General features: G+C 45.4%; 7 protein-coding genes across 7 annotated transcripts; 4 read left to right on the forward strand and 3 right to left on the reverse strand.

The window, feature by feature from the left end:
* Positions 1–7,728: 7,728 nt before the first annotated feature.
* DFL_009358 (uncharacterized protein) lies at positions 7,729–9,095 on the forward strand (the record flags this gene model as incomplete). The annotated part of the gene is made up of 6 exons (XM_067639228.1): positions 7,729–7,849; positions 7,920–8,104; positions 8,168–8,325; positions 8,383–8,641; positions 8,699–9,002; positions 9,058–9,095. The coding sequence occupies 6 exons, from the start codon at positions 7,729–7,731 to the stop codon at positions 9,093–9,095; spliced, it is 1,065 nt and encodes a 354-aa protein (XP_067487038.1).
* Positions 9,096–12,047: 2,952 nt separating this feature from the next.
* Positions 12,048–12,842, forward strand: DFL_009359 (uncharacterized protein; the record flags this gene model as incomplete). The annotated part of the gene is made up of 2 exons (XM_067639229.1): positions 12,048–12,528; positions 12,661–12,842. 2 exons carry the CDS (start codon positions 12,048–12,050, stop codon positions 12,840–12,842), a joined length of 663 nt encoding a protein of 220 aa, XP_067487039.1.
* Positions 12,843–13,700: 858 nt separating this feature from the next.
* DFL_009360 (uncharacterized protein) lies at positions 13,701–14,603 on the forward strand (the record flags this gene model as incomplete). The annotated part of the gene is made up of 2 exons (XM_067639231.1): positions 13,701–14,021; positions 14,091–14,603. The coding sequence occupies 2 exons, from the start codon at positions 13,701–13,703 to the stop codon at positions 14,601–14,603; spliced, it is 834 nt and encodes a 277-aa protein (XP_067487040.1).
* Positions 14,604–15,058: 455 nt separating this feature from the next.
* On the reverse strand, positions 15,059–16,648 carry DFL_009361 (uncharacterized protein; the record flags this gene model as incomplete). Its single annotated transcript, XM_067639232.1, has 3 exons — positions 15,059–15,622; positions 15,695–16,391; positions 16,446–16,648. 3 exons carry the CDS (start codon positions 16,646–16,648, stop codon positions 15,059–15,061), a joined length of 1,464 nt encoding a protein of 487 aa, XP_067487041.1.
* A 637-nt stretch (positions 16,649–17,285) lies between these two features.
* On the reverse strand, positions 17,286–18,392 carry DFL_009362 (uncharacterized protein; the record flags this gene model as incomplete). Its single annotated transcript, XM_067639233.1, has 1 exon — positions 17,286–18,392. The coding sequence occupies one exon, from the start codon at positions 18,390–18,392 to the stop codon at positions 17,286–17,288; it is 1,107 nt and encodes a 368-aa protein (XP_067487042.1).
* A 922-nt stretch (positions 18,393–19,314) lies between these two features.
* DFL_009363 (uncharacterized protein) lies at positions 19,315–21,038 on the forward strand (the record flags this gene model as incomplete). Its single annotated transcript, XM_067639234.1, has 3 exons — positions 19,315–19,454; positions 19,510–19,621; positions 19,674–21,038. 3 exons carry the CDS (start codon positions 19,315–19,317, stop codon positions 21,036–21,038), a joined length of 1,617 nt encoding a protein of 538 aa, XP_067487043.1.
* Positions 21,039–22,386: 1,348 nt separating this feature from the next.
* DFL_009364 (uncharacterized protein) lies at positions 22,387–22,852 on the reverse strand (the record flags this gene model as incomplete). Its single annotated transcript, XM_067639235.1, has 4 exons — positions 22,387–22,444; positions 22,510–22,687; positions 22,738–22,763; positions 22,821–22,852. 4 exons carry the CDS (start codon positions 22,850–22,852, stop codon positions 22,387–22,389), a joined length of 294 nt encoding a protein of 97 aa, XP_067487044.1.
* Between the last annotated feature and the right edge of the window lie 417 nt (positions 22,853–23,269).

Below are 23,269 nucleotides of genomic sequence, written 5' to 3' on the forward strand. Positions count from 1 at the left end.
TTAGAAGATGCTATATTTAGGGTACTCGCATCTGGGTACGAGACCAAGGGTACCCAAGGCTTTAAAGGTGGTGGAGCGCCAGAATAGCTTCATAAATGAGATTGGAAACACGCTATTGACGCAATGTAGATCTGAAGAAACAGACGAGCAAGCAGACCAAGAAATATACGATCAGGCGCCCGAGAGTGGCTGGTAGACTCGTCAGCAGACTGGGTCATGGGGTAACAAAACCATTCTAGCCCAGACATCCAGTCTAGGTCTTTATTGACCCACCAAAATACCACCATTCCGGAATTCCAAAAAGAAGCTCGCGGTATTAACGTATTATATCAAGAATATATGTTCTAGCCAACTGCTGGGTTGTCCATAGATCAACCGAGATATTGATACCTCACCAACAAGGAGAGAACCTGAATACTATCAACGGCATGCGCATCGAGAAGCTTCGTAAGCGTATATCCGAGAGCACAATACTTTAGCCTTTCCAATTGCTACTGGATAGTATAGTAATACCATGAGCACGTAAACCAGGTTCGCAATCAGCTGAGGCCATCTCGTCACGGAAAGCTTCGTAAACTCGTCAGCTCCTCAGCTCTCCTTGTGGCTGATACACAGAGGGGTCAATCGACCTTGTACCTTAACATCACATCCATCTCCCCCAGACACATATATACAAACAATATAAACCCCAACATCCGGGTCCAATGGTGCCGTTCGCGTGACTGTGGAGTACATGCGCACATTGCAGAATGTATGAAATCTGAGATTGAGAATCACTTTATATATAAGCCGTAATAAGATAATAATAAAGCGCGGTTTCTGAAACTGGTGGCGAGATTTTAAAAGGTTTTTATAAACCCTTTTTTTATATCGGCAATCAAGAAAAGACCAGGATATTGTTTCTTTTATCCTAAAATCCCTTCGTCACGATGTAAAAAAAAAATGTTTAAAACGAAGGGTGGGTTGAAGAATACATTTAAATCTGGGATAGAAAAAGTTTTAAGCCGATATGCATATATCCCTCCATACATCAAAGGTCACCTCTCCACACCTCCTCCCCTCGGTTTCCCTCACCCATGGATTTTCAACCGCCAGGAACGTGGTTCTGAAGCAAAACAACGTTAACCTTGTACAACATATTCGCGGAACGTAACGCGGGACAGTTAACGAATATGGATCGCCAGAAAGGCTTAAGGGTTGAGTTTAACCGGTCCCTTGCATGAATATGTATGATTTGAGCCAGCGGGTTCGTTCGCATTCCCAAATGCATAAGCAAGTATGTTCGGGTGCAACCGGTTATCGGGTTAGCTACAATGCAATAGGCTAAAAACGTAGATTGATTGCTTAACCATTGGTTTCCCCAACCGGTAGATTCCGAAGTACGGATGAACGTTTCTTGCAGATTAAAGGTTTCGCGCCGGTTCGAAATCAGGGTCTTAAGTTCGCAAACATTTTGTCTGAGGAATGCTTGTGTTTCGGCTTCTATCACCAAGTACTCTCTCTATACATAGCTCGATAGTTTGAGCTCAGAAACTTCAAGCTCCTATCTAACTATTTTCATTAGATGAAACATCTGGCCAGCCATATGGTTCCCGAACATCTCCGCGACATTACTGAGGCGTTTTTGTGAGGATACTGAGGTCAAAGTGTTGAGACAGAGTTCAAGACATGCACAGGCAGCAGCTTGTGGCGCCCTGGCAAGCGATGATCAATCATTAAGCACTTCCATATGTCAAATATTCACGGACTAGCCGTCAAAGGTCAATCGATGTAGTATGTAGGTACGTAAAATGTATTCGCTCACCTTCGAAAGCGGATCACAAATTCTTTATCCACCGGCATTCAGCGTGACCTCGAAAACGAGATGCTCGGATCCATACCCAGGGGCAAGTTAATGGAACGAAGGGACCAGTGGATCTTGAGACGAACCAGCTCGCCAGGCTGCTGGGTTTTTCCGTCCCTCTCGCCGTAGTCCCACCCGATCGAAAAGAGAATGTCTTGCACGCAGATATCTATGGATCTCTGCATCTTGTGACGTTTCCAAGAAGAGGGACATTGCATTGACGCCCTAGCTTGTATATAATCCACCCCTTCGACCGACGCATTGATGATATCATGAAGTAGTTAGGGCTTGAGGTGGTATTGTAGCCGAAATAGCCAGCCAAGCGACCCCACAAAAAGGTCGATGTGCTCGAGTAATGATATTTTGACAAAAGATAAAACTCCAAAGCAGCCGATTAATCCGAAGATAGGAGAAATTTTTTTTTTTAAAAAATCCACAAGTCTTTTGATTTATTTACTTTTTATGCTAGGGATGTTATATGTAAAGTGTGTGTGAAAGAAAGAAAGAAAACCGAACACGAGTAACGCAGCCTTGTCGAACGTGTGAAAACGCTGCCGCTTCAAACCTTACTATCAGAAGCCATCATATCGGCACCTCGAATTCTAAGTGGTGGGAGTCAATTCCAGCCAGATAATGATGGAGATAAGCTCCAAGCAAGGGATGAAAGCTGGAAACCTGCTTCAACATACGAAAAAAACGCACTGATCTCAAGTTTTGATCCCGTAGCGTTAATGATAATGCCCTTGAACAATAATATCACTCTCCAAGGTTTATGCTTCCCTCTCAACAAAGAGCATACGTGAGGCACAGATGCACGCGGCACATTTTATGATCTTTTTTTGGCATACCTGTTCTGTTGGCATCGGCTTGTCAGGAACGGCATTGGGTTGTATTTCTAGCCATGTGAAGCGCACTTACGAAGGGAGCGAACCGCCCGTTTGCATTGTTGGGATCTGAGGAGTGCTCTTGCGTATATCCCTGTAGATTTAAAACGCAAAGGGCTAAATGTTCGCTGCAGGTTGCTTCGGCATGTAAGTCATCGTTCGATGGGGAGGAAGGAAGGTTGGAAAATCTGTGGAAAGGTCCCTCGTGCAGAGGTTATTTCCGAATACACGACAAATAGGCATGGGATATCTAAGTCTGAGACATGTGGAGGCTGAATCTCCTGTTGTTTTTTGCTCTCCCCACGCCGTTTGACTTGTTGACAGCAAAGAATGCCGACGAAAAAGGGGCATCTAGGCTTTTCTCAGACCATGATGATGGCATTAGACTCCAGCTGGCTGGACTTGCCTGTCTGCCGAACCAGAACTAGTTGTCCGCCAAGCGGGGGAAATGGCGAATTTGTTCGATATATGGGGAATTGATATGGTATATTGCGCTATGATCCCTCTCTTCTGGCAGCTGTGCGTGTCGTTTTTTGCTTTGGCTTGGTTCCCCACAATATAGTTTAGATGCATGGAAGGGAGATGGGAAGAATGCTTGGTATTTCTTGGGAGGGGAAAGGTGGAGTGCCGCTTCTGCTTTGGTTGAAATGCTCTATCACGAGGGAAAATTCTACGTACCGCAAAATGAGCAATGGCAAAGGCTTGGATGTTTCGAAGCGACCCAATTGCGAGACTTCGGACTCCAAACGAATCGTAATATTATCTAATCGGATTGATTCAAAACTTTCAAAGGCGAGAAAATCTTGAAAATGACCTTCATGATTGGTACACCTCCAAGGATTGACTGGGTCATGCATACATTTACGGAGGTACCTCTACTTAAATCTAGATGCTTCTGTTCCAGACTTTGGTTATCGTGCTTGGTTTCTTGATATGTATCATTTATCGAACGGCTTTTCGGCACCTGCCAAACAGCATACAGGCGTATACCAAGTTTCTTATATGCATGCGAATTCTCGGATATTCGCCTTCCAACGATATCCGTAGCCGGTCGGCCATAATTTAATCGCCTCCTCAAAAAGCTTCCCCGGATATCGTTATAGACTTCCCGAGTGTTCGTCGATAGCTGCTGACTCTACTCCTAAACCCTTTGGTCAACGTAGGAAGTGTGGAGAATGATGGTGACTTTGAGACCCTAGCGGCGTGCCATATATGCAAAGCACAGACTCGTTGTCGGTCATTCCACCGTGATTGCACTGGACCAAAAAATAAAAAAGTCATTGCAAGTTTAATTTTTCGAGGGGGCAGCTGCAGGAATCACCTGGTTAAGGGCGGGATTTTGTATTTTTCATGATATTTTAAATATCTCGTATTCCCTGGTGCATAGATTTGGAGGGTCGAAAGTCCTTTTTTTGCCTTGGAAGTTTTGTATGAAGTTCGAATCATATAAAGCCACTCGAGTACGGCTCTTGGGAGTGTCAACTAGCTGCAAAAGGTTCGAAATATCGCCTTTTCGGTTATAGTTGAATGCACGTAAGTGAACGCTGGACTTCCTTTTGTATCCCTGCAGCACCTTCAGGTTTTTCCGACATCCTACTTCGTCTCTAGACTTCCATGAAGCCCAACATCAACACTCAAACTGTGCCAATAATTTCCCCTCAATAAGCATTTGCAACTTACCCTTGAATCTTTGGAGGCATTTATGACACGGTTCCATGTATATTTGCTTGTGAATCTTGAAGGTTCAGAGCCCAAACTGTCGCCGTGTCGAAATTTCGGCACCAGGTCGTCTTTCTGATATCTCCTTAATTTCGATTAACATTTTTAGTCCGTGATTTTTTGTTCAGGGTTCTAGCGAACAACAAAGAACATCACAGGATCGACTTGCCCCATCCTATCCGTATCTTGCACATTCCTCTTCGTAAGCATATCTTTTTCCCGCCCTGTCCGGGCTCAACCTCGGTCATATTGTAGCGGCCCCTCGGTCCTTTTTCGTACTCGGTAATTTTTCTTGCGAATTGTTGTTGTTTCTAGCTTGGTTTTGGAGTTTTTGATGGAACCATAAAGTTGCGATACTAGGCTGCCTGTCATCCCCACGCCACGATTTGTATCTGTTTTCGAAGTGGGCCATTACCCCGTTTCAGCTATCAACCTCGAACCCTCACTAGCCCGACGAGAGTAGCATTTGCCTTGGATTACATCTGTTTGGACTTTTGATTCAACATTCGCAACTCCAGATCGAAGAAGCTTTTGAATATTCGAAGTTCCACATCACGGCGTCTCAGAAACAGGATCACCCTGGTATACCTGGAATCCTCCAGCTACTACGACTAAGGTGAAATTGTAAAGATTGACCTTCTCCTTCAACGACTTCCTATTTCCGGGCTACGAACTTGTAACGGTTTACCAGGAAGGCAATTCCTGCATCGGGTCGGAGGGTTCGGATTTCAAAAACGGCAAACGTCTATCAGCCCGCAGGTTCGCCGAAGAGGAACAAAAAAAAGAGGGTCCTATCAGACGGTTCTTTGTCATCTTGACCGACGATTAACACTCGATTGCCACTGACGACAGTTTTCCGAGGACACTGTGTAACTTTAATAATATTATGGTTTGGTAAGTGGCAAGGTATTTCCTAGCGTTTTGTTGTGATTATGGCATTATTCCGACGAAAGGTACCGATATCACTATGGCACTATATACTCTGATATGGTGCGGACTCTTCGAAAGCTTAGCTCTGCATCACGCTGCGTACCTAGTGGTCACTCTGCAAGTTTCAAGTGCAGCCTGATCCACATCGATGGACTGAGGCTATATAATATTCGTCTTGTTTTTCTTTGAATACCTATCGCGAGACCTTGAAGAACTAGGCAAATACGACCTTTCGGACAACAGCTGTAACTGTTGTTTGTGTTCTGGCTTGCAGGGCGAGAGAGTCATTAATATCGGGGCTGCTGCACCGTTTGCTGTTGTGTTATTCCAATGCAATTCCAACGGCAAGGTACCATTACCCAGGTTGGGTTCTTAATACAGGAACCTATAGCAGATGGCTTCGAAGCTAGCGTCCTTTGTCGTGCTTCCTTTGAGACTATTGACAACTTGGGTCCAGTTTAAGTTGACATCTGCCTGCCTGCATTGCATTAATATCATCATACCTACATTCTTATTCCCCATACAGACTACTTATATCCTGGGGCTGCTCCACCCGGATTATATTAGTTACCCATATCTCTCTTTCCCATGTTCACCTAAAGCAGGCAGATCTATAACCATCGTTTCCTCGAACTTGCACCGCCCAATTTCTTTCAGCCATCCATTCTCCGAAGGCTATCCCTCTGTTAATATCTTTCCGGGGGTTCTTGTCACCACTTGGGCCAATTCCTCGGGCTTGGCTGTTCTATTCTGTGGTCCGTGCCCACGTTCACAGGCACACGACGCCGGACAATATTAATACAGCTGGCGGCCAGGAATTCTTGGTAGGAAAAAAGTCCGTGGTTTGCAATTGGGTTTCGTATGTCCATTCTCCACTCGAACTCTCCCTGCATTGCATTATTATTGCGCGCACAGCAGAAGCGGAGGCAGAAGCAGTACATATAATCCGGTTGCCCCGAATTCCCAACCCCAAATCTTGACTTCAGCCTGATAAGAAAGAAAAAAAAACTTTATTCCATACCAATATTATTGTGGGAACCATCACCGGGCCCCTCGTATGTATGTCGTACCCAGAATTTCATTCTGTTGCAAGCCCAGTCTCCCCGTTTCGCGGAAATGCCATGATGAATCTAGAGTAGGCGAGCGTGCCGTGGCCGTTTTCACCCATCATCTTGTCGCGGGTATTTCCAAACCCCTCCTCTCTCTCTTTTGGCCTGGTTAGTGGGTTTTATTTACTGTACCACGGTTGTTCGATTCATGAGGTTTCCTTCCTTCCTTCCTTTCTTTTTTTTCTGTTTAAAAGAAAAAAATTAAAATTACCTTCGCCATATATGCTTGCTTACTTATACCCTCTGGTCGGCCACTCTCGAGACTTTTTTGTTTTTCGTTCCCCGGATCTTGCTTTAATTTTTTTTTTTTTTGACAGAACGGACCGTATTAACATTTAATCTTGTCGTCAGTCAGCCAGCGCTAGCGTAGTCACTTTGGGTGCCCCAGGATTTCAAATCGATAACCATCTCGATCGAATTAAATCTCGACCTCCTTTCTATAACCATCTTCCAGGAAGTTCCTCGCACGGCTAGCTGCAGAACTGCAGAATTCAACTGCAGAATAAACCAGGCCAAGCTCTCCGATTCGCCTTCCACCCATCTAAGTAATCGATATCCGGCTTCCTGAACGAGCAGTCGCTCCTTTCGCCTTAGTTTCCGGCTTGGTGTTGAAACGCAGACGGCAGCAACAACGAACACACAAGTGCCTTCCCTTTCCCACCTTACTAAACCAGTATCTCCAACCATTCATCATCTGCGCTTTCATTTCAACCTCCACAAATTCAGCAGCCTCTCCATTTCATCCGTCCCTACCGGAGCTGTCCGTCTCTTCCCCGTGCCTGGCCGAATTTCTAGAATTCTATTGTAGTCCGATATCGATAGCATCAACCCGTGGTCTTCAAATCTCTCATTGTTCCGTCAATCAATATCACAGGCCATCGCTGCTACTACATAACATCCTTGTCTGTTTCCCATCGTACTTCTAAAGGGCGCAAATACATTGAACAATCACTAGCTTTCCTAGGATTCGACCAACTGGCCTAGCAAATCCTTCTGTGGTTCTCGACATTGTTCTATCCTTCAACCAAACCAGTATAAAATACTGCCAACCGCTTGTGTATACCAACTATACTGAACCATCGGGACGAAGAGAACTCATATACTTCCTCCCTCCCATCCCTCCCCCCCCCTCCTTTTCTTTCTATAAAAATTGCGAGAAATCGCAGACCAATACGCTTGCCGCGTTTAGGGCACTGTCAAAATTAAGCTATCCAAGATTCCGCTCTTCGGGTCATTCCTCGAAATGTGCATGGGTGGAGATGCACACGAAGACTCAGCCGAAAGGCTGCGGTCGAAAGAAATAGAGCGTACGCTCCGGCAGGACGAAAAACGGATGGCGAGGGAGGTTAAGCTGCTGCTTCTAGGTCCGTTGTACAATTAACTTCTCTAATTGATGATATTAAGACTAACCGATGCATACCTTATGAACTTTAGGTGCTGGTGAAAGCGGGAAGTCTACGATTCTCAAGCAGATGCAACTGATATACGCCGCCGGATTCCAGAAGGCCGACAGAGAGCGATACCGTGGAATAATATTCACGAATATCACAGAATCTATGAAGCTTATTCTGGAACAGATGGAGCATTTTGGGCTAGCATTCGAGAAGGCGGAGAACGAGGTATGGGTCATTCAACATAAGCACATTGTCCGAACACAACTGACCCTTCCCTCGAAATTCTAGCAACATGTCTCTTTAATCTTGAACCAAAAGGAGCTTAGCAGCGGAGAAAAGATGCCAAAGGATCATCTGGCACCTCTAAAATCCCTATGGAACGATGCAGGAGTACAGCAGACCGTATCTCGAGGAAATGAATTCGCCCTCCACGATAACCTATCATAGTGAGTTTCATCACTATTATCCATATGCTCGAACAAATATTTCTAACGAACATCTAGTTACTACGAGGAATTGGATAGAATTTTCGCTCCCGACTATATCCCGAACGACCAAGACATCTTGAGATCAAGACTAAAGACCACCGGAATCAACGAGACAGAATTCGACCTCGGCCAGCTAAGATACCGCATGTTCGACGTCGGTGGCCAGAGATCCGAGCGAAAGAAGTGGATCCACTGCTTCGAAGGTGTTACCGCTTTATTGTTCCTGGTTGCAATTAGCGGGTATGACCAATGTCTCGTCGAGGACAAGGATGCCGTAGGTATACCCAGCCACAAAACCACCCTAGAATCAACCACTAACTAAGATATACAGAACCAAATGCAAGAAGCCCTGATGTTATTCGAATCGATCTGTAACTCCCACTGGTTCATCCGAACCTCGATCATCCTCTTCATGAACAAGATCGATCTCTTCCGTGAAAAAATCAGTGCCTCGCCGGTGAATAAGTACTTCCCGGATTACACCGGAGATCCAGATTCGTACAAACAAGCTTCCGAGTTCTTCCACGACAACTTCAAGAGACTTAATAGGAATCCCTCGAAGGATATCTACGTTCATTACACCAACGCCACGGATACCGATCTTCTCAAGATCACCATGTCCAGCGTTCAAGACAGTAAGTTCCTGCCACACAGACCTCCAAATCCCGCATGCACTAACGCAACATCTAGTCATCCTCCAAAAGAACCTCCACCAATTGATCCTATAATCAACCAATTTTCCATCTAGCTCGTCCGAACCGCCCTCGACGCCACTAAAGGACTAGTAGCATAGGCCGGTCGTTATTTGTATATATGTATATGTGTGTTAACCCGCAAAGCGACCTGCCTACCTAAACGACCATGCAACCATCCGCCCATCCTCACCACCGCCTCCATACTCAGAACTGCTTTTAATTCCGCCGTTTCTCTCTTCTCTCTCATCATAGGGATCTTTATACAGCATGGTGTTCTGGGCTTTATCTGTTTACTCCCTTTTTTTTCCCCAGCAGTATCCGAAATCATAGCCACAAAATCGGGGGGGTTGTCTAGTGTTTTTCATAATCTGTTTTTCGTCCCCCGTTGATATTCTTTTTTCTTTTGCAAAGCGCTGAATCCAAAGCTTCGACAAAGATGCCCCTGTTATGACACATGCACACCTCTCAATTCCTTTTAATTCCTTTATTTTTCATGTTTTTTTCTTACAAGCGACGGCTATCTGCATTTTTTAACCCAGCAGCGTCGTCCCGTTTTCCTTGAAATCCCCGCTGTTGATACTTTTTCTTAACGGTTGCATTATAATTAAAAGATACTGTTTTTTTTCTTGATTCTTCAAGCTACTTTATATGCATTACACTGACCCCGGACTGTCTTTACCGTACGTCACTATCACTATTACTATTACTCTCTTTTTCTTTCAACATATGATCAGCGGGAACATCCAAGATGAGATGGGGATGGAATACATATGAATCCGTGTCTACAGCGTCTATAGCCTACTTTGCATAGCCATAGTTTCATCAAACGTCGTTTAAATAGGCCCTCTCCTTCTTTCAGTTACCCGTGGTACTGGTATACTCGTAGATAGATATCTACGTCTTAGTTATCCTATGTATAGGCCAGCCTCGGTTTCCCAATTCATTGAAATTGTAGCTAATTAAGTATTCATGCTTGGAAATTTTCCCGGAGCACTGGGTTCACTCTTTGGCCTTTATAGCTTATCAGCCTGCCTTTTCCCCATAAACAGATCTTGTTTCTTTTCTTTTTCTTTCCCTAATATTGCACAAAAGTCTTTGGAGGGGCTTGTTAGTCCTCGGCTAGTGCAAAAAAATAAAAAAGAATTAGATAATATAATAGAAAATACACAATCTTGAGCTTTAAGCCCGCGGTGAGTGCCATAGTTTGGGTCTTAATGAAGAATAAAGAAGTAGAGAAAGCATCAAGACAATTGCCATGTCCTGAAACTTGCTAGATCAGAGGCAAAGCGTTAGGCTGTGATATATATTTACTAATATACTAGCTTCTTAATATCTTGGAGGAGATTCCTGTGCAACCTGTCATATCTTGATATAACATATAATTATAATTATCAAAAATCAATAGGAATAATCGATTAAGCAGATAGTCGATTGACTTTCTTCAAAAGACCGGTATCGATATCGGGTTTACCCAACGATCGAATTATTTCGACGGTTCAACATAACGACCGTCCTTCGGCTCTCTCGAGGCGCCATCAAGTGTATATACAAAAGGATCTGGTAACTTATCCACATCCTCCCGATTTACTACACCCCAATAATAAAAGTGATTTAGTATCAACCACAAAGGAGAACGTTCCGGTCTATCATCTCCGGTATACGATTGACTACACCTCTCCTCATATTCTATCAACTCTTTAAATATCGATGAACGATAATATAAACCCTCCCACATCGTGTGTACTTTATGCTGTTGGTATCGACGCCAAGCGAGCTCGTTACGCCAAGTAGACGACGACTCGAATTTTTCCCACATACATGTTAAATAAAGATGTTCTTCTTCGATATTAGCAGGCCCGCTATTGAATTCACTGATAATACTGTAAAGGAGATCGAAAAGTATACCCGGTTCGGCATCGGGTCCGAACATTTGGGCGGAAGAAAATGGAGCGCAGAATTTTTCGAGTTTGAGGATTCCTGGAGCTGTGAACTCAATTTTGGCAATTCGAAATTCTTGAATGAAAATGGATGGTAGGGACGTGTATATAGGCACTGATTCGAATCGTCTCGTCTGCATGAGATGTGGTATAGAAGAAGCGCCTCTGGAGCTAAAAGAAACGGCCAAGGGCAAGTTCGATTTCGAGCTAACCTTTAAATTTAAATACTGGGCCTTGCAGGCCATGAGTTTCGGGGAAAGTCTGGATAACATTGTTGTGTTACATATATCATACAAGATAGCCTTCCGGTCGGTGCATGGATGAAGGGTTGCACACCTTGCGAAAATTTCTCAGTGATAATAAATAGTTTATAACATTTACCACACGCAACACAAAATTACACGATTGTGTAATCGATAATCATGATCAGACCAAGTGAAGTTTGGGGATTCGGTGCACCTCTATGCGTATGAGAAACGATGGGTTCGGGGTTTTTGCCCAATAGGATTCGAAATTTAGGAAGCTAATGGTACTAATGTCTTTCGTCAATATTTCGAACCTTCGTTACCATGTTTTGGTAGCGCGATATCGCGAGATTTTAGGGCAGATCGGGTTTCCCTCTTTCTAGGTTGTAAGAGTGCGATGTAATTAAAAAGTAGCTTAAATGTTGGCGCTATCAATGCAAAGTTAAGCCACGTGGTGTGGCGTGGCTGGGTCGACAATATATATCGATATAATGTACTCTGGTCCCTTGATCTACAGAGATCAGCCCCATACGAGTAAATATGAGCCCATATTTCAAGCGTAACATAAACTCGTATAATTTTAGAAGCATGAAGCCAGTTAACCATTCATCTGTCCCAAACTACACTAAACTCCCCGTTCGAACTCTGTCCTTGAATTTGATTGATCCTGTTACCACCGTTCCATTAGTGAGTTATGTCCCCTCAGATATCATTGTTGGCAAAATCGGATTTATCGTAGAACTAACATATTGTAAATATAAGCAGGGTATACATCAATATATGCAGCTACCAAGGAAATCAAAATGTTCGCGACAAGAACTTTGAGTCCTATGCTTCGGATGCTGCCTAGTGCCCTCCTCCGACCATTCTCAAAAAGCGCAAGAGTTCCAGTACATGGGTGTACTGGAAGCACCGTGCCACAACATATGTTCGACAAGGGAGAATTGGGCAGAATACTCCTAGACACAAACATTGTGTCACCTGTTTTAGATGGGAAACCACTGAGTCCGTGGTTTGAGAATGTTTTACAAAAGTCGTCACTGGCTACATGCCAATATAACATTGCGGAATATTTGACCAGTGCCAAAGTAGGGACTAAGATGTCCTACCAAGATATTCTCAAAAGTTTAGAGAATCAAAAGATAAATATTCTCAATGGCCCGTGTGCGGGTCATGAGAGTTCGGTTCTCGGATTCGAATTAATACAAATGACCCATAAGGGAATGCTCACCAAGCCAAAAACCTTCAAAGGTTACGAAAAATCGAAAGAAAAGGCCCAGAAACGTACGTACTTACAATATTTCCCCCACCGCTTATAAATCTGTATATACGCGGGATAAGAAGGAAATTTTTGATGTTTAGAGGAAACTGCCTTATACCAACTGCATTGCTAATCGCATATCGTTTTTCCTATAGATTGGGATGGGATTGCAGATGCACGAATAGACCTCGTTCTAGCATGCGAGGCACACCATAACCGATATGCCTTTTTAACCGCCGATAAAAATTTTTACAACAAGTTCAAGCAATCACTGGACGAGAAAAATGTGACTGTTTACTGCGTTGAACTAGAAGCCCTCACGAGCACCAGCAAGTAGTGCTCCCGACCATATCGGCATGTGCAGTCGCACACGTTAAGTTCTCTTTTTTCATTTCGTTTCTAGGCTGGGCAGGTTATCACAATAACTACACTGGGGTTTGATTTATTTCCTGTTTCATAGTACTTCCACGGACAACCTCTTCTGGTCCGAAGGAACTTCCAACGTTGTGTTTACATAGCCTCGGGACCAATGTTTGTAAGGTTCCGAGACTATACCTATCTCCACTCTACGGTAATGCAAACATACACCGTCCTGTTTACATAGTCTCGGGACCAATGTTTGTAAGGTTCCGAGACTATGCTCATCTCCACTCTACGGTAATGCAAACATACACCGTCCTGTTTGCATAGTCTCGGGACCAGTGTTTGTAAGGTTCCGAGACTATACCTATCTCCACTCTGCGGTAATGCAAATATACACCGTCCTGTATATACAATTAAATCTCAGCATTTTTTCACTCCAATCTAATATTAGAAGTATAGAAGTAATAGAAATCACCTTTGTTATATACCAATCTCAGCCTTGCCAAGATTTTCAAAATCTCAAAACCACCCATCGCAACTAGAAAATCAGACAAAATGAGACCTATGACAGCGCCATAATTACAATTCAGACACCTTTGGAATTTATTCAGGTTGAAATAGGTATATAATAAAGGCGATTTTCGTTGTTTTCAAGCTTTAAAATACTATATTTAAGAAGTTGATTCTTATAAATCGGGAAAAATCGGTACCACTCCCCACAATCCAATCCCCGCCGCATCACAATTTTTTAGCTTCCATCCAACCTCACCTCACCACCCCCACCACCTCCCAAACCCCTCTCCCCAAACCAACTCCTCCCATCACCACCAAAATGGCAACAGCCTTAAACACCATCTACCGCCTTGCAATCCCCGCCGCTGCAGGCGCCGCCCTCCTCCAATCCTCCCTCTACGACGTCAAAGGCGGTTCCCGCGCCGTAATCTTCGACCGTCTCTCCGGCGTCAAAGAAACCGTCGTAAACGAAGGCACCCACTTCCTCATCCCATGGTTACAAAAAGCCATAATCTACGATGTCAGGACAAAGCCCCGTAATATATCCACAACAACCGGAAGTAAAGATTTGCAGATGGTTAGTTTGACGTTGAGGGTATTGCATAGACCGGAGGTTGGGAAGTTGCCGAAGATTTATCAAGTAATACCACCACCCACCCTACATATCACCCTTCCCTCGCATTATAACTAACAGTGTATGAAATGAAAGTCCCTGGGCCTCGACTACGATGAACGCGTCCTCCCTTCCATCGGCAACGAAGTCCTAAAGGCCATAGTGGCCCGCTTCGACGCCGCCGAACTGATCACCCAACGTGAGGTAGTCTCCAACCTAATCCGCGTGGAACTCCTCAAGCGCGCCAACGAATTCAACATTGCTCTCGAAGACGTCAGCATCACGCATATGACATTCGGAAAAGAATTCACCAAGGCCGTCGAACAGAAACAGATAGCTCAGCAGGATGCCGAGAGGGCTAGGTTTATTGTCGAGAAGGCGGAGCAGGAGAGGCAGGCTAGTGTTATCAGGGCTGAGGGAGAAGCCGAGTCGGCGGAAACTATTTCGAAGGCGATTGAGAAGAGTGGTGACGGTGTCATTCAAATCAGAAAGATCGATGCTGCTAAGGAGATTGCGCAGTTGTTGGCGAATAATCCGAATGTTACTTATCTACCCGGTGGAAGCGGCGAAGGCGGGAAGGGAGGGAGTTATCTTCTTGGATTACGGTGAATGGCTTAAATCAAGATCCTCGAGCTTTTGACGGGAAGATTGTAATATACTACGAAGACCAAAAAAATCAGCTGAAGGGTCTTTTTTTCGAGGGAGGGTATTAATGATGCTGGATCGTTTTCGTATCTCCGCACTTAAACTTGTTTAATGGAGACCGAGGAAAGCCTTTCTTAGCCATGGCTTTGAGAAGCGAATGGGTTTTTAGGAAGCCGAGGTCTTATTTGTACATATATATCTTTACTTTATTCCAAAAGGACTTCTACGAAAAGACGAGGAATCAGTTGTGAATGTTCATTTGATCGATCCAGTAGCTTATATCGCGCCCAAGGAGTGTCCGTAAAAGATAAATGACGCATAATAAAGGAAACAAGAGCCTGCGCGACCCGCAAGAATTCCATTCTTATCAATCCCCACAAAGCATCAAGCATCCAACCCGCAAATATCACAAAATCCCACTAAACATTCGTAGCTTCTTCCTCCATCCCAAACGCACCCAAACACCTCCTCGCAGCCCTCTCCCCCGCCCAATAAGCTCCGCTAACACTAGCAAGCCCCAACAACGGCGCCGTATGCTCCCCACAAAACCACACCCTCCACCCCTCCACCCCCTCCTCAATAACCTTCACATCCTCAACTCCATCTACCAATCCCACCGGGAAATTCGTATAACTCCCGTTACCCGCATACTCATCATTCAACCAATTCGTAGATACGTAATCCCTTGGTACGCAATCCGGATTCGACGGTGAGTAATTCGGAAGTTTTGAGATGTAGGGGTGGAAGAAGGATAGGATTTTAGAACGGGATTCTTGGGGGGAGGAGAATTGGAGGATGGAGGTTAGGTGTTTTGAGGTTGCGCCGTGGGTGTAGAATAGTAGGGTTGGTTGGTTGTGAGGAGGAGCAATGTGGGCGAGGGAGATCGCGGCCGTGGTTTTACGGTCTGAAGCCGTAGAGTCGGCGAGGAAGATGAAGTAACTCGGGCCGTCCATCCAGAAGGCTTTCGGGAAGGTTATGTATGTCTAAAAAAAATAAAAAATAAAAGAAACTCAGCTACTGTCCTAGATGTATTTTAGAAGGGAGAGGGGGGACACCTTCTCCAAAGATCCATAGCCAAGATGCTTGATCGACTGACGAATCTTTTCCGGAATCGGTGGATCAAACTTAACCCTATCCTGCTTCAACGACCCCAACGGAATCGAACAAAGCACCGCATCAGCAGTATAAACCTCCCCATCTTTCGTATAAACCCTCTGAACCTGTCCCTCACCCCCCACCCGCACGGTCTCCACCCTCTCAACCGGCCTATTCAACTCCAAACACCCATCTTCCTTCAAAACCGTTTCCGCCATCAAATCCATCACAGGCCCATACGTTGACGACAAGAAAAGATTCTCCCCAGGAATTGGCTCCTCCATATGTAAATTCCTAAAATCCTGTTTGCCAATCTCCGTGGCTACAATACTCCCCAACAAATCCGCGATTTGTAGTTGATATGTCCGTCGTTCTTCGTTCCATCCTTCTTCCGCTGCGATTTTGGACTTGTAGTATTCCATGAAGCTGACGTTGGGCTGGATGGTTGGCATATTTTGTGCGGAATATGTGATTCCTTCGTCGAAGTAGTCCCACATCTTGGTGACTACTTCGTCGCCTAGGCGTTTGGGGAGTAGAGATCCGTCCGGGGCGAAGACGATAGTATCGTCGAGTTCGTCGATACTATAGCTCGAGTTGACCTTTTCGGCGATGGCGATGATGGGGTTGCCGACGTTTCCGTGGATCCAATTTGCACCGCTAAAATACTTAGTTAGAGGAAAGTAGGTAATGGATAGATAAAAGAATACTGACAGATCCAATGGGAGTCCGAGCCGTGTAGTCGTCGCGATTCGTCCACCGACTCGGTCTCTAGCTTCAAGGACCTTGACTTCACATCCTGCTCGGATCAAGACCTCTGCAGCTCTTAGACCGCATGTCCCAGCTCCAATGACTAGAACTTTGGGTTTTTTAGACGGTTTGCCATCGTTCTCTGAGGCGAGGTCAGCATTAGTCATGCTGGACTCTTCTATTTCAATTTTTATTTTATTTTTTTGCAAGAGATGAAAAGTTGGAAAAGGGAGGAGAGGAGGAAGGCTGATGATTAGAGAAACCCAGACTTTGACAAGATGGATTTTGGTAACGGTTTGCTTGTGGGAACTATCATCTGTTTATTTTCTCTCTCAATAAAGATGAGGATACTATTGTAGAAATTCGCAGAGGAGAGAAGAGGAAGAAAGGAAGAGGAGGAGGTTGGATGGTTGGTTGGAGAAGAAGAGGAGGTGACAGCGCAGGATTCGGGACGGGCTAAATGGAGCCTACTAGCAGCTGAGCTAGCTAGCGAAGTAACTGTCGGCGAGCTGCGCGGCTGCGATAACGTCGGGTCGTGCCTAACTAAGATAGCGCCGGATTTATCAGATGAGCTATTTTGGTGGTTTCGCTGTTCGGCCGGGCGAAAGGTCAAGTCGAGTTAAGCTTAAGCATGCAGGACATGGGATGTTTATCCAGCTGATCCCAACGTTTTTGCCACGGTACAGGCTGCAGGAACAACCAGCAAATATACCATCGGATAAAAAGTACTCCATAATATAAATCCAAATATTAGAAACGAGGTTGAAGGGAAGAAACGACGAGGTTGAAGGGAAGAAACGAAAATCAAGGGTCGCCATCCCTCCTGTAAACCCGTATCAAACATCTCATATTCTCCAACTCCAGCGGATATCCGCCGTTATCCTTTATTCCCTGGGGTACCCTCCACCACTTCGCATCCTGACTAACGATGGTTGTCCATTGTTCTCGGTTCGTTAAAGTCTTATCGAGTAGAAACCCCAATTTATACCCGCCGAGATTCTTACTCTCCCGATCGTTTGAACTCCCCTGGCTATTTTTATTCAAGACGTCAAGATCCTCGAATCCGCCGGCGGAGTCAACGACCACAAGTAGAGCACCGGGTTTCGTAAGGGCGTGTAGAGACATGAAGAACTTTGTTGTGGCGGTCGGGGATTGAGAATAGAGTTCTCCGGCGGTGAATAGGATCGTGACAATGTCAGCCGACGCCATTGAAGAAATAGTAGATTCCGAAAGCGGAGTGAGAATATCCTGTTGATAACACTTGGCAGAGAACTTTGATTTATCGATTGAAATCTTTGGCTTTTCTATAGTAGAATCCGTGAGAGTGGTGTAGAGGGAATCGGTAATCGGAGCCCACGTCGCAAAGTCCAGAAACGTCAGATCCAGCCCTCCATCTTCCTTGTCTTCAGTTGTAGTAGTTGTAACAGGTGGTTTTAAAAAGGAATATGCAGCTGTGATCCCCACAATCTCAGCTCCAGCTCCACCGCCCACACAAGTTACGCTGAGACGTCGATTGGTAGTGAATATCCGTGTAACATCTTCAGACCACCAGCCTCCAGATATCATCTCAAAGTAAGCTAGAGCTCGAGCCACACTCCATCTGACCACATAAGCCTGGAGCTTTTCCGGGGAGTCGAAGGCCGCCACATAATCTCTGAGGTATAAGCTCTGCTTAACGGCTTGGATGATTTGGGGTAGTTCTGGAGTGAAGAGGTGTGAAAAGGTGTGCTGGAAGGTGTTCAGGATGGTCTTGAATTGGGATAAGACCAACGGATTAATATTGTCGTCGTCCCCTTTCCTCGCATTGTTATTATTCTGTCCTGTCGGAGAATTTCGTTTCTTATTGTCGGGTTTGGATCGTTTTCCCTTCGATAAAGAAGCCGATGACGGCGGTCTCCTCGACTGTGGCATTGTAATAAAATAAAAATAATAATTGTGGGGGGAAGAAAGAGAAAGAGCACTTTGACTACCGAATCGGGAGTAAATTGGAAAATAAATAAAATAATCACCAAATTACCCTTTTAGGAATAGTTAGAGAGTGTTTATAAACGAGTGGTTGCCACAATATGAACTCAACACGTCCACAAACTACCCAATTGCTTCTAGACTAACACCAAACAAGGATCAAATTATTCTCACCTTCTTCGGAACATCCATCATCATCCAGGCCATCGCGTGCAGGAGAACATCAACATTAACAAGTACGCGATAACCCTTGTTCCTGCAAGCCAATTTGCTTTCCTCAAAAGGGCCGGTGGACTGTCCAATCAATCTTATCCTTTCATTTCACCCTCTCAAGATATCAAATATCACCTCCTCGATCCGATACATATCGCGTCCAGCCACCCCGGACTCTTAAGAAGACTCCACTCCGAGAACCGATATTGACTTGACATCAGAAAGAAAAACACGTACAGCCTAATATAATATTGCACTTCCATTTAGGTATTTGATATTGGGTCCCTGTTTGTTCATATTCGGCCAAAACAACTTTGTTAACCCTTTTCAACATCAAATTGATATTCTTCCTTCTCCCTTCTTTCCTTCTATCAATCACTAATACCAACCTCTTGGTGATTGTAGGGTACCATACTGTCCGTTCCTTTAATATCTACGGTTAATATTGGCCATCACGCTCATTAGCTCTTGATAATAGTTCTCCCACGTTGCATACCTTCTCGCGACACTTTTGGTTGTCCCGTCCATCGAATGCAATAGTGGGAGTATCTCTTGCTCTTGCCAAACCACCAACCACCACTCATCTACACCAATCATCTACACCGAATACATCGATATCAACATCAACATCACGACGAGTGAAAGAGATAGAGAGATGGCGTCCAAAGTCAGTCCTGTTGCTGCTCCGGCTCAGACCTTCGCCTTCATTACCCACTCCCCAGCCACCCTCCCCAACAATCTCCCCCCAGACGTCGACGATGCCAGTCTAGCCCGGAGGAGACGCAGACGTACTAGGTATTTATATACAACTCCAGCCAATTGTCGAATAAAAACTGATGAGAGAGAACAGTCACAAGGACCAGATCGTCTTGGAGGAAGAATTTGCCAAATGTGACCGACCAGACAAGCATAAGAGAAAGGAGATTGCAGTGCGAGTCGGTTTGGAGGACAAGCAAGTTCAGGTACGTTTCACATCAATAAACATCATCATCAACGTCTTCTAATAGTTTGCAGATCTGGTTCCAAAACCGTCGCCAGACCCATCGACGAAAGAGCAAGCCTCTTCAACCACACGAACTCATCCCTCGAAACGTCCCCCTCTCGTCCGACCCAGTTATCTCCCCCTTCACCTCTTCTGCCACCAAGAGCATCAATCTTCAAGACGACGACACGATCGAACTCCCTTCTCACTCCAGTCGTCCTTCGTCTCCTTGTCCTAACGGAGACCTCCAAAACCACCATACCTCTGACGCCACGGAGCCAGATCTCTCCATTATAACCGCCGATACCTCAGTCTCCTCCATCGAGTCTTTCATGGAACCAGAGATCCTTCGCAAGACCTCACCGATCCATTTCCTCCTCAATCCAGCCTGCGAAACACCAGACACCTCCTTCGAGTCCACTCAATCCACAATTCCAGACGATCCGGAGATGTCTCACTTCAACACAACCAAGCCGATGGACATCGAAGAGCCGGTCAAGACCTTCGTCAACCCTCGCCGTACCGGCGTCGCTACCCAAACGGCTCCATCTCTCCTCAAACGTTCATCATCCGCCGTCCGCCTCTCCATGTCCTTCGACGGTAAGGCCACCATCATCCTCGAGGACGGCGAAGATTCCGTCCCACGCGGCAGCCAAACCTCTCACGCCTCCTTCCACGAACATACCCCTCCAAAGCGTCGCACCGATAACGCGAAAATCTGGGAGTCCTGCTGCGACACCTCCCTCAACACCGAACCCGTCAAAGAAGATTCTCCACGGAAGGCCCTCAAGACCATCCGTGCTCGCGGCGTTGTCGCCAAAGCCAAAGCCAAAGCCGATGCACGCAAGCAACAAGAAAAATCCGGTGTCGCTACCATGGCTTTAGGGGTTACTAAGAAGAAAACGACCAAGAATGCTCTCGGTCCCAAATCGGCCAATCCGATCATTCCTTCGGCCAACACAACAACCACCTCAATTGCTTCTCCAAAACCTCTTAAAATCCAACATTTCAGCCCAGCCACCTCCAAGACCAACAACAATCCACCACGAAAGGTCCTCACCACCTCCCAAAAGGGTCCAAAGAAGGCTACTCCATCTCCTCCGATGTCTGCTATCAAGAAGAACCGTTCTCCCTACCGCACCCTCGCCGAAACCCTCAACGGCAAGAACGGGAATAAAGCCTGTTTCACCATCTACCAATCCAGCGATGACGGAGACTCGGACAAGGAAAACTGGGAACCGGGGTTCAAAGTCAGGAAGAGCAAGCAGACTCAACCGATCTGGAGGCCAAAAGTTCCCGGGAATATTCTCGGAGATCTCGACGGACGGGTTCCACAACCCAATGAACTCGAGGTCATTGAGAATCTCATGAGCTTGAGAGATGGATTGTGGCGTTAAAACACAAAATCCTTTCAACTCATTGCCTTTTGTCTCTTGCTCCCGATGGATTTGTCTCTTTTTGTCCTCCCTTTCCTTTTACAACGAGCGACTGGTTATGCAACGGAAACGATACACAAGCCAGCCATCCTTCATCCCTAAACCACAACCCACCTCCTCGCATCTCCGATGAAAATAAATACTCTCCACTTCCACGTTTTCCAGCACAGCATCATTTGCCTTTCCAACGGGGTTTCTGGTGTTTCTCTTTTTTAACGGATGACATGTATTCTAACATTGACTAACCTGGGCGGTGTTCATTGCTCTTTGTCTTTTTCTCATCCTCTCCTCTTGTTCTTTGTTTAACTCCACTCATGTATATTAACGATGACTGGTTCCTCCTCTTTGTCTTTTTTCTCATCCTCTCCTCTTGTTCTTTGTTTAACTCCACTCATGTATACTAACGATGACTGGTTGTTCCTCCTCTTTGTCTTTTTTCTCATCCTCTCCTCTTGTTCTTTGTTTAACTCCACTCATGTATACTAACGACGACTGGTTGTTCTTCCTCTTTTTATGTACTGCCTGCCTTGCATGTAAGCATATACTAGTGGAGTGAGGAACAGCTTTACGCGTATAACCTAAGAAGTCATGTCTTATACCTTTTCACTTCCTTGCTCGGTACCTTAGTCTCCGGACCTAGACTCGAGGCCAGCTACCGGTCAGCCGCTTATAACATTAAGATGTGCACGTAGCCCGTCAGAGATACTCGGTTCCCATCAGAATAATTGCCCTCGCCCGTAGCCTGAATTCTATTTCTACTCGAGGTTATTTAGCCAATACGTCCATTAGGATGGATAATATGCATGTATCTTCCTATGCTTCCATCGATGGATTGTAAGGTCGGCTCAATGATCGCTATATCGATGTCTATATATGGCAGTCTTGTGTTGTATATATGGTATCGTCTAGGCCTTTATACATTGTCTACGCTTAATTCTTGCAATATAATTAACTGCCGCTGAAGACTTTTGATAATATCCATCGCACTCCACCGCTCTCTCCTCCCCGTCCGACCCCTTCCTGCCTTACACTGACTAACCCCTCTTATATTATAGCTACGCATACACACTCTATCATGTCAAAAAGCTTGCTTCTTTCCCAGCTTCTACTACAAGGGCACCGGTCCTAGGTAACGTACGTACGAGACAAAGTTAAATGCAAAGCCTGAAAAAGGTAGTTTATTTTATACACACTAAAAACCACGCCCTTCTGCCAAAGCCAAGGGTTGATAATAAAAAAGGGAGTTTAATATATTCACAATGTTTCCTCCTCCATCACATCTCCAAGACGCATTGAAATGCAATCCACTCTACTCCTCCGAATCTCCATAAAGCGCCTGTCCAGCCTTACTATTCAGAAATTCATTCCTAGAAAGCCACCCCAATTAACTTCATCCCCACGGTTAATATATACGAGAATATAATAGACGTACCGATGATTCGCCCACTCCATCAAATAGTAAATCCCCACAAACGGCGGCACAACATAGAGCACCTGTCCTCTAAACCTTCTCCATCCGTTGAAGATAGCGCCGTGGAGGGCACCGGCCGTGGCTCGTTGACGGTTTGCGGCGAGGGTGTATTGGATTATGCCGCGTTGGCGGGCGAGACCTATATTCCTTTAGTACCGGGTAGAGGGGAGGAGGGGATGTGGGAAGTACCGAAGTTGCCCCAGTTTCCGAGCCAGCTGGAATGAAAGAGAGGTTAGCGGTTGTATGAAGAGGATGGGGGAAGGGGGAGGTACTTGTTTGGCCCTGGTTTTCCGCCACCGCCCATTGTGAGGTTCGTGTGTGTGAAACGGGGTAAGAAGGTCGGGAGAGGTGAGGTGGGAGGTTGACGATGTTCGATGATGTCGTCGGGTAGTCGGAAGATGTAGGTTGTGTTTTGCGGGTCGTCGGAAGAATTGGAATTGACGTTTGAATCTGTTTTCGGGTTTTTGGGAAGGGATCGTTTTGGACCAATCAGAGGTGGGGGAATTGGTAAACAACGCAACGATGTTCATAATACATTTCAAGATTCGATACCCTCGAAAACAGCGAATGAATTTATGATTACAAAGAAGAGAAAAATCTATACGAAAGATCTCAATCAGTAACCGGGCCGATATTTAGCCTTCTTTAAGCATCTCTTTCGCCCCGAGTCCGGTTCATGTTCATATTCATATTTTACAACACAAGCAACGCACTTTTAACG

The sequence above is a fragment of the Arthrobotrys flagrans genome (genome assembly GCF_004000055.1).
Source record: "Arthrobotrys flagrans strain CBS H-5679 chromosome Unknown unitig_1, whole genome shotgun sequence".
Lineage (NCBI taxonomy): Eukaryota > Fungi > Ascomycota > Orbiliomycetes > Orbiliales > Orbiliaceae > Arthrobotrys > Arthrobotrys flagrans.